The sequence below is a fragment of the Geotrypetes seraphini genome, chromosome 4, assembly GCF_902459505.1.
Source record: "Geotrypetes seraphini chromosome 4, aGeoSer1.1, whole genome shotgun sequence".
Taxonomy (NCBI): domain Eukaryota; kingdom Metazoa; phylum Chordata; class Amphibia; order Gymnophiona; family Dermophiidae; genus Geotrypetes; species Geotrypetes seraphini.
The window spans coordinates 220181968-220192953 of NC_047087.1; the positions used below are offsets into that span (position 1 = coordinate 220181968).

The 10986-nt window shown below is 45.7% G+C and overlaps 1 protein-coding gene and 1 long non-coding RNA gene across 3 annotated transcripts in view; one reads left to right on the plus strand and one right to left on the minus strand.

Annotated features, from left to right (window-relative positions):
• Positions 1-6243, plus strand: part of RASGEF1A (RasGEF domain family member 1A) — a 374005-nt gene extending 367762 nt beyond the window's left edge. For both annotated transcript variants that reach the window (XM_033943511.1, XM_033943510.1), the window contains 2 exons: positions 1848-1920; positions 4322-6243. In XM_033943511.1, the coding sequence (XP_033799402.1) occupies positions 1848-1920; positions 4322-4346 (98 nt within the window). In that variant the 3' untranslated portion in view covers positions 4347-6243. The remainder of the gene's footprint in view (positions 1-1847; positions 1921-4321) is intronic.
• Positions 1-10634, minus strand: part of LOC117359994 — a 43808-nt gene extending 33174 nt beyond the window's left edge. The window contains exon 1 of the long non-coding RNA XR_004539340.1: positions 10488-10634. This is a non-coding gene — a long non-coding RNA (uncharacterized LOC117359994). The remainder of the gene's footprint in view (positions 1-10487) is intronic.
• Between the last annotated feature and the right edge of the window lie 352 nt (positions 10635-10986).

Genomic DNA, 10986 nt, shown 5'->3' on the forward strand with positions numbered 1-10986 from the left:
TTCCTTTCTTTCTCTCTCCCCCTAGCCTGCACAAAGCCATCGTGCCGATTTCTCCACTTCCACGATTCTTTCCCTACCCTCACCCCCAAGCCAGCAGCCGATTTCTCCCTGCTCCTTCCCCGATGTCCTGATGTCCTGAACTTCATCGGGCAGCAGCAGCATTCACAATTCACTGATGTTGCCCGCTTCAGGCCTTCCTCTCTGTCGGGTCCTGTCTTCATGAAAACTGGAAGTAGGCAGGACCCGGCAGAGAACAAGGCCTGAAGCCGGCAACAGCAGCGAATTGTAAACGCTGCTGCTGCCCGAAGAAGGTAATGGAGCACCGAGGCAGTCCGCTTCTCCCCCCTCCCAGCCGAACCCCCGCTGACCCTCCTATCTCCCCCCCCCCCGTGAACCTTTCCGACCTTCCCAGCGAGAGCAGCAAACCTCCTTCGCGGCTTTCTCCTCCCTCTGCCGCGTTACTGATGACGTCATCAGTGATGCGGCAGAGGGAGGATAAAGCCGACGCTACTGGAGGGAGGTTTGCTGCTTTCGCTGGGAGGGTCAGAAAGGTTCACTTGGGGGGGGAGAGAGATAGGATGGTCAGCGGGGTTTCGGCTGGGAGAGGGGAGAAGCGGTCTGCCTTGGTGCTCCAAGGCCTGGCGCCATTACCTTTTTCGATAATGGCGCCGATGCTGCTTTCGCTGGGAGGGTAGGAGCGCGATAGGGACCGGGCCAGCTGTGCACCCCCCCCTAAGGCGGCACCCGGGATGGACCTCCCCCTCGCCCCCCTTGGTACGCTACTGCCCTGGGGAAACAGCCTGCAACAAGATCGCGCGATGCCAGAGATCTTTGCCTGCTTCGGCTGTTTCCTCCGCCGCGGTCCCGCCCCTCCTCTGACATCAGAGGAGGGGCAGGACCGTGGCGGAGGAAACAGTCGAAGCAGGCAAAGATCTCTGGCATCGCGATCTTGCTGCAGGCTGTTTCCAGACGCGACACCCGGCGCAGGGGGGGTAACTGGACCGGACCGGGAGCACCCCCTCAGGGCTTGGTACCCGGGGCGGACCGCCCCCCCCGCCCCCCCCTTGGTACACCACTGCATAACGACACCTCATTCCAGTTCACCCCCAGACCAAGATGGTGTCAGCACGTCTATTCTACATTTAAATAACCTCTTAGAAACTCCTCCCATCAGAAAGTAACCACTCCTCTAATCATCCAACCCTAAACTGAAATAGCGTAACCCTCTCTGTCTCCATATTTAACCCGGATGGAGTATCAGATTTTAAATTATAAATGCATCTTTGTTCCTTCCAATTCAAAAATTCTTCTGCATCCTAAAATCAATCTGTCCCAGGACGGCAATTTTTATGTTAAGTTCAGTCCTCATCGCTTATACACATGTACATAGTCAAGATACTAAAAATCAGCTATTTATACATGGAGGATCCACACCACATCTAAATGGCAGATGGGTGTAGTTAAAACATGAAGAGGGAGTGATGTAGTTGAGCCAGAAACACTGACATGCATTTCCTATTTTACAAGGGGAATATATGTTGCTTTTAAATGTAAGTGCATACTACACCTGTGCCATGGAAAGACTAAGGCCAGCTTTGCCACCTGATCTCGACCACCTCCAAATAGGGCAGCATGATCCCTAGTGGTTCTGCTCTGTGATTATTGCTAGGGGTTGCGGGCATCATTTTGTACTGGAGACAGGGAAAAGCAGGTGCTTCTAGGTATCACTGCTTATCCCATGAAAAAATTATAAAGTATTTTATCTGGGATGTGGAGGAGTATTTAACACCAGGAAGTTGTCTGTTATTTCAATTGAATTTGGGTTTTTTTTTTTCCTCTTGCTGTAGCTCTGTACCTGGCATCCTTTGAAAATGAAGGCCCTGAAAATCACATGGAAAAGGACAGCTGGAAGACACTCAGGTATAAAGCTTTCCAAATTATACAGATGTCTTTCTTAACAGAACAAACCCATATGTTTTAATTTAAATCTGTTGCTGTTGTCTTTAAACTATTTGACTGTGGAGCTCATTCTCAAGAAAGATAGATAACCAAAAGACAGCATAAACTGGAACTTGGAAATCCTTACTAGTCAAAATGTCCAAGTGAGCATTTTCAAAACTGACTTTCTGGACGTCTAGCGTGATTTCTCACCCACTGCACATCCAAAGTAGAAATGGGTGTACTGGTAGGCGTGCTCAGGGCAGGGAATGGGTGGGCTTTGGGTGGGCTTAGACTTGGGTGTCCTGCAGCTATAATCAACCTTTCCAAGGATGTCCTAGACAGAACTTAAATGTTTTCAACTAGACCTGATCGAGAAGAGTCTAAGTGCCAAAAGGGTATCCAAAATGACCAGATGACCACTGGAGGGATTAAGTAATGAGCCCCACACACTCCCCTGTGGTCACTGACCCCCCTCCCATCCCCCATCCCCAAATTTGAATGAAACAGCACATACTTGGCTCTAGAACAGCAGCACTTCATATGTAAAAGCCTAGTATGGTATCACATAAGTGTCTTAAGTAGTTGGGTGGGCTAGTGAACCATAGAGAGGAGCCAGGCCCATAAGCCACTCTAACCACTACATTTATGGTGGCAAGTGTGAGCCCACCAAAAACCTGCTATACTGCTGTATAGGTGCCACCTGCAGCCATAAGGGCTATTAGGATGGTGAACAAATGGGTATAGTAGGTTTTGGGAGAATTTTGGAGGGCTCTCCATACATTATAAGGGGGATATGATGAGATATACTTCTGGCACTATTTATGTGAAGTTCAGTGGATTTTTCCCACCCAAATGCCAAATTGGGAAGGGAAACTGGTCATTGTGACAGTACAAGGATAATAATTAGTTATTATTACAAAGACTAGTCTTTAAGCCCGTTACATTAACGGGTGCTAGAATAGATGTGTGTGTCTGTCTTTCTTTCTTTCTTTCTCTCTCTCTCTCCTTGGCTGCTGTCTGTCTTTCTTTTTTTTCTATCTGTCTCCTTGGCTGCTGTCTGTCTGTCTTTTTTTTCTGTGTGTCTCTCCTTGTCCACTATCTGTTTTTTTTTTTTTCTTTCAATGTCTCTCCCTGGCCCCCTGTCCTTCTGTGTGTGTCTTTCACTCACACCTACCTGTCTTTAAGTGTGTCAGTCTGTCAATGTCAGTGGGTCTCAACCCAATTTTCAAAACACCTTTAGCCAGTCAGGTTTTCAGGACATCCACAGTGAATGTGCATGAGATAGATTTGAATACACTTGAGGTAGTGCATACAAATTTATTTCATGCATAGTCTTTGTGGATGTCCTCAAAATCTGATTAGCTGGATGTGTCCCACGGATTAGGTTAAGAACCCCTTTTATAGATGCTTATTTTTCTAAAATGGATGTTTATGTTGCATGCATCCATCGCATAAACAGAAGGCTCAAAACAGGGGACAAAACAAAACCACAGGTAAAATACCAAAAAACACAGAATGAAATTGTCCAAAGAAGAGTGATGTGCACTAATCAAGTGTCCACAAACTTATCTGAAAGTATAGAGATCTTTATTCTTCCAATATTATCATAGTACAATCAATGATTCAACTGACTTGACATGTACATGTTTCGGCCACCAGGCCTGCCTCAGGAGTCTTGAGAATCATAGAGCACAAATGAACACACTGCCAAAGATACGTGGACGCTAGTGATATTCAAATGAAATTAGCACATTGAACAAGGCTAACAGACTGAGATCAAGGCGTCTCACGTTAATCATCGCATAAACATCCATTTCTCCTGTATTTTAGAACAAGCTCCATCACCAGCTTCTAAAATACAGGTAAAACTTGAGACGCGCTTGGCCTGCTTATCTCAATTCCTACTTCTGTCTAAAATGGTGCTTCCCATATATATTGCAATGAGTGGAGGGGCCACCAAAGGATTAATTTTATCAAGAACAGAGTCATCCTCAATAGACGTTTGGTTCCTCCTGGCCTTCTGGTGGGATGTTCTCTTAGTATAGCACACCTTGTGACGTCACAAGCACAGAATGATAACTTCCAATGAGGCTGAACTGCAGAAGTAGTTATGAAATGACCCCCAAATCTTGCTTTTTGTACAGATGTCTTTTTAGTGAAAAATAATAAGAAGATAATACAGGAAATCTTACAGATAGCAATTGAATAGCATCTGAAATATTCCAGTCATAACAGCTCTATAAGGGGCCTAGGATTCTTCTGCTAGGTTCCCATATGTTCAATGGTGCTAAGCGTGAAGGCTGTAATGGAGATCTCACCAAAGAGCTCACATTGTACTGAAACTAATAAACATTTTTAATGTACATATTTTCTTTTTCAGGACAACCCTTCTCAACAGAGCCTGAAGCAAACATCTTCATTCACAGAGTATAAAGCACATGGGAAAAGGATTTTTCTTCTCCTAAAGGACTTGAGTTGAAATGAACAGGACCTCACTGGTTGGGGTCTGTTTTGCATATATCTTTTATGAAACAAAATGATATATATTTCTGCTTGAACCTTAAGGCACTTAACGGCAACAAAAATGGAGGCATTGTTTTTGTTTAATTGAAGACTCCGGGGCAGGGCCCTGTTTTCTGTGGTGAAGTGAATGATGGGAAATGAAATTCATGGTGGTTGGATCTGGACTTTGCTACATTTCTGTTTTGGTTACTCTTTAGAATAAGTAAAAAAAAAATATATTGTGAATGAATCCATTGCCCAGATTCTGAGAATTTGCAGTCTGCTAGTGGCCTTTTTCTTTCTGCATGAAACAAGATGGGCTTCCCAATGTTATCACTTTGGGCTAGATTCACTAAGTTCCGACCACTTAGCGACCCCTTTACGACCCGATTTCCCCTCCGACCTGATTCACTAACCTCTGTCCCGATCATCATCCGATCTGCGCATGCAAATGAAGGGGAATGGCATTCAAATGTAGGCAGGAAGCGATTCACTAAAAAAAAAATTTGGGACACCGACTGGGCTGACTGATCCAAAAATAAGCACCTGCTGAGGACCAGTCACTCAGGTCCTTTCCAACTGCCTTGCCTTCTGCTGCCCTGCTTCTCTGTTCTCTGCCCCATCTGCTCTCAGCACGATCTCTTGCTCTGCCCCATCTGCTTTCTTCCCTGCAGTACAAGCCCATGGTTTTAACCCACAGGTTTAAAGCAGGTTAAAACCACGGTCTCGTAAAAAAAAAGTAAAAAGCTCTGCCAGGCACAGAGGGCCAACACATGCGCAGACCATCTGCAGATGGTCTGCGCATGCATCAGGATCGCTATTCAGCGATCCCTGCAGTCGGTTGGGGGTGTGATTTCAATCGCCCTCATTTACATGAGGGTGATTCGTGAATCAGCCCCCCGGACACGGATCGGATCCCTCACGGATTGGATCCGATCCGTGCCCTTAGTGAATCTAGCTCTTTATCCTGAACTTGCTCATTTCCCTGTAATAGAAATGGTATCTTAGAAATTGTCATATGATCTTTCTCCTCCATAAAATGTAAAAATGTCAGATCCAAACTCTTTTTATACAGTCTGGAAATGTCATTCAGCAGAAAAATACAGATCACACCGAATTCCAGTGTTTTGGGCAAGTTCAGCCTTCGTATGCAGTCTTAGATATATATTGTAGAATTTGCACAGTTTGAATGTTATTTAACTTTTTTAAGTGAACTTGTAATTAACTTTTAAAAAAAATATAAATAAAACCCATGTGAGAAATTTATATTGCCTAAATCCACATCTCAGAAATTAGAAGTGCCAAATTCAAAATCTGTGCCTCTTGGAGCTCTCAGGTAATGTTGAACTGGGTGCAGAATCCCTCCAGGGCTCCTGCTTTCCATTGCTTAGCTGAAAGTCACCAAAATTAAACAGAAGTAAATTCTATATATGTCTATGGGGATATCCAGACCCCCCAACTCTGTAAATAATCCTCAAATGCATCCTATGACTGAAGAGGAGACAGGTGTCTGTACCTATGAGGGTACAGCACATGCTTTATTCTGTTACATGGTTTAAACAGCAAAATGGTGGAGCCAACCTGTTTCTTTCCCTTTCAGATTTATTTTTGTATTACTTATTGAAGCTGTACTTTAGAGAAGGGTATTCAATGCCCATGTGATTTGTTTTAGTTGCCTTCTGTCAGGAATATTCTTCATAGTAATACATTCTGTACAGTAATCTTTATTTGGATGAATTGATGTCTATGACGAAAGCTGGTCAAAATGATTAATAATAAAAAAAATAATATTACAAACTATTTTTGATGGAATTAATCTATGCAGGTAAGCAAAATGAAGCAAAACATCAGTTCATAAAAGGCCATCTATGCCATTACTACACGAGGAAAAAAAAACAAAACACTAAATGCTAGAATATTCCGACACCCAAAGCTGTTATTTAACATGGAAGAGTAATGCTGAAACTAGGATGATGTAAAAGGCAATTATACCAGCAGTTTCTGATTCCTCCTTCCCACATATTGGCGCTTTAAGGAAGCAATAAAGCAGATCTGATCCCGCATTCTTCTTTACATATGGCATTGGAAAGTAAACGCTGTTCTGGCATTTTCCTGGTGTTAGAGAATGACACGGGGACAAATTTGTCCCCATCCCCACAGGAACCCAATTTCCCCGTCCCATCCCCGCAAGTTTTGTCGCTACCCCTTGTCCCTGCTCCATCCCTGTAAGCTCTGCCTTAACCGAACAAGCCTCGAACACTTATGACTTTAAAGTGTTTGAGGCTTGTGCAGATGAGGACAGCCCTTAGGCATTGGTGGAATGAGGCATTATGACATCACAATCTGAGCTCTAGAATGTTGCTACTTAGGATTTTAAAGTGTTTGAGGCTTGTGCAGATGAGGACGGAGTTTAGGCATTGGTGGAATGAGGCATTATGACATCACAATCTGAGCTCTATAATGTTGCTACTTATGATTTTAAAGTGTTTGAGGCTTGTGCAGATGAGGACAGAGCTTAGGCATTGGTGGAATGAGGCATCATGACATCACAATCTGAGCTCTAGAATGTTGCTACTTAGGATTTTAAAGTGTTTGAGGCTTGTGCAGATGAGGACGGAGCTTAGGCATTGGTGGAATGAGGCATTATGACATCACAATCTGAGCTCTAGAATGTTGCTACTTAGGATTTTAAAGTGTTTGAGGCTTGTGCAGATGAGGACAGAGCTTAGGCATTGGTGGAATGAGGCATTATGACATCACAATCTGAGCTCTAGAATGTTGCTACTTAGGATTTTAAAGTGTTTGAGGCTTGTGCAGATGAGGACAGAGCATGCAGGAATGGGGCAGGGACAGGAAAAGAACTTGCGGGAATGGGATGGGATGGGAAGGGAAAATGAGTTCCTGCAGGGACAAATTTGTCATTCTCTACCTAGTGTTAGTGATTGCATATATGAAATCATCTATTAAAGTATACAAATCAAGGCCCTCTTATGAAGCTACATTAGGCTTTTTTTTTTTTTACCACCGGCCACAGCAGTATGAGCGTCAGCGTTTTTACTGCCGTGGCTGGCGATAAAAAAAAAAAGAAAAGCTTAACGCGGCTTCATAAAAGGGATTGCAAAAGAGGGTATTTTGTATAGCGAAGCAAACAGTGCGGCATGGTCATACAGTTGAGAAGCCCTCATTTCCTGTGAAATTTTCCTGGGCAGTTCTCGGGGCAGGCATTCAGATTTTCAGGATATCCATAATGAATATGCATGAAAGATTTGCATACAAATCTGTCTCGCGCATATTCACTATGAATACCCTGAAACCTGACCGAATGGGTGTGTCCTGAGGACTGGGTTGAGAACCACCGATAAAGATAAATATAAATAGTTTGATATTTCAGGTGGTTATCAATGGTCCATGACAGAGATGGCTGCAGTCTTTTAAATGCAAACTGTGGACTTTGTTTATTCAGCACGGCTGTCTAGATTGGCAGTGATGCTAACTATATGTATAGGGCAGCCACTGATTCTGCATATAGAAATAAAGTTCTGCCTCTATCCGTATAAAACAGCTTAGCTGTATAAAAAGTGTCTTAATATTGCGGCTGTTTGCAGTGGTGTAGTAAGGGTGAGCGGCCTTCCTCCCTCCCCGGCCACTTCCCCTTCCCTCATACCTTTTTACCTTCTCTGGTGTGAGCAGTATGCCCATGTCGGTGTTCATTTGCCCTTTGATGTCACATCCTAAGTGTGGGTCCCAGAAGTGACATCAGAGAGAGTGCCAATGTGGGCAGCAACGTTGGGCTGGGGAAGTGAAAAAGGCATGGGGGAAGGCAAGGGGTGTGAGGAGCAGGGGGTGGATGGAGAGGAAGGGTGTGCCATGCTCTTAGGAAGACCACGCCAGGGGCAGACAGCCCTCCCCCCGCACTCCCCCTTACTCTGCCATTGGCTGTCTGTATAGTTGGGTGTTTCCATCCTCAATGCCTTAAATCCACATATAACACAGTAATTTGAAAGTTTTTCAGTGGCATTATCTGAGTGGTGGTCAAGAGTGCTTGAAGCCATTTATTGGTTACAGACTTTTAGCACTCTTGACCGCCATATTTGAATTACCACTGAGACTCCTCTTTGTGGGTGGCTTTTTTTGTGTGTGTGTCTGTGCTTAACTGTCTGGGTAGTTTCACTGAAAATTCACAAAAAGGGACAAACATTTTGAGGTGGCCACTGAACAATATAAGCCCTGAGCATGGGTAATTGGACGCCAGCGCACTCATTAAGCTGCAGTTACCAATTAAGCTGCTAGCTTTCACTCAAGGTGTGAAAAAATAATAAATATATGGAAATCACACATAACGCAAGCTTTATATAAAAAATTAAGTATTGTTTTTATTATTTTCATCATGGACCTCAAAAGATTGGGTTGCGTTATCTGGGAAACCTGTACAGTGCCAAACGCTAGCTTTCTGACAAGATCTCAACTTGATAATGCGTTGCTTTCCAATATATACCTTTTGTCCTACATGATATCATTGGCTGTCAGCCAATCCATTAACAGAGGTTGTCCTTAAAGTTGGGAAAAAACTTTTCTTTAACATGAAATAAAAGTTCCAGAAATCATATTTGTTTGTTTACATTCACCCTTGAATAACATTTTATAACATATTCAATATTCTTTTTGTCCTTCTTAAAACTTATTTCAGGCAGTTTGTCTATGTATCAGGCAAGCTGCTGAAATGTTCTCAGCCTTATCCTGGAGGAAGGGTACTCCCGCCTCCTGCTTTGAACAACTGACAGTTTCAAATTACACTGATACTCACACAGAAGCCTTTCTAAGAGTGGGCTTCATGTACCCCCTTTCTATACTAGAGACTGCTACAGGTCTCTGATTCTAACTTAACCATTTCCAGATACTGTGTTCAGGATTTTTCCTTAGTGTTCTTTCTATAAACCATTTCATTTTTAGTATATCTTCTTTCATATATATTTTTCATACATTCACCCATCATCCATAGTTTCACACATTATATTTCATTCATATGTACTGCATGTTATATCTCAATTTAGAATATGGAATCTAATATACAGTGGCACCTTGGATTACGAGCATAATCCGTTCCAGGATCATGCTCGTAATCCAAAATGCTCGTTTATCAAAGCGAGTTTCCCCATAGGAAATAATGGAAACTCGCTTTGATAAGTTCCCCCCCCCCCCGAGGCCAGGGCGCTGCCCCCCCCCCCGCTCGTAAAGTCCTCCCCCCCCCCCCGCGTGATCCGGCACCCCCCGCCCAACCAACTTTAATTCACACACACCCCCCCCCCCCGCCTGGCACCGCCACGAGAACCGCTCCCCCTGCTCGCAAAGCCCCCCCCCGTTCGAATCGGCACCCCCCCCCCCCCGCCCAACCAACTTTATCTCACCCCCCCTTTGGCACTGGCACGCAGCCCACAAGTGCCGGCGCCGCTTGAAGATCTTCTTCCTTGTCTCTGCCGGCTTTGAGCATGCATTTGCGCGTGCTCAAGCCCTTCTAATTCTCCCTCTCGCCGAGATTCTCGCTCACAGGAAATGGCTGCCTTGAGCTCCCGTAGTCTCTATTAGCAAACCCGATTGCTACAGATCTGTGAGTTACTGTCAGGTCTGCAGGTTTTTTAACAGGCCTGTCTGTCTTTTTTATTCATTTTTTTTCCATGGCACAAATATTTTACGTGTGTTACACACGCAAAATATCTGCCCCATAAAAAAATTAATAAAAGACAGGCAGGCCTGTCAAAAAAATGTACCCCCACACACAAATGCGCCCCTCCCTGAAGGAGAAACGCCCCCAGGCACAGCCACCTCCCACCCCCGACCGGCACGGCCCTTGCCCTCTCTCCCTCCCCACAACCAGACCTGCATGGCACGGCCCTCACCCCCCTCCTGGCACAGCTCTCACAGCATGGCCCTCGCCCCCCTCCCAGCACGACCCCCCACCCCCTGCACCAAAATGTTGGGAGCAGGAGGGGTGATCAGTCCCTCCTAGGCCTCCCATCCCGGCCCAGGCAGCCCACCCACCCCGGTACCTTTAAAATAGTTGGGAGCAGGAGAGGTGCCCGGTCCCTTCTGCTCCTTGCGACAAGGCTCCCATCTTCGGGAGCAGGAGGGGTGCCCGGACCCTCCTGCTCCTACGCTAATCGTCGGGAGCAGAAGGAAAATCCTCATGCTCCTGCTCTCCCTGGCCGCCGCTGCACTGATTGGCTGAGGCACCTCGGGTTCCTCCCTGGGAGAAGCCCGAGGCACCTCAGCGAATCAGTGCCTTAGCCCCTCCCCGTGCATCAGATGATGCGCCGGGGTGGGGCCTAAGGCCGCTATAATGCAGCGGCGGCCGTGGAAGCAGGAGGGCGAGGGAGAGATCGGAGCGGAGCAGGGCAGGTAGGAGAGATCGGGGCCTGGGGGGTGTCCGGCAAGGCCGGTGTGTCGGGCTGGTTGGTGGGGCTAGTGTAGGCTCTCCTGTCTGCCCTGCTCTGCCCCGCTCTCTCTTGCTTACTCGCTGGACTCTCCTGCTCTCTGACGCCATTCCCC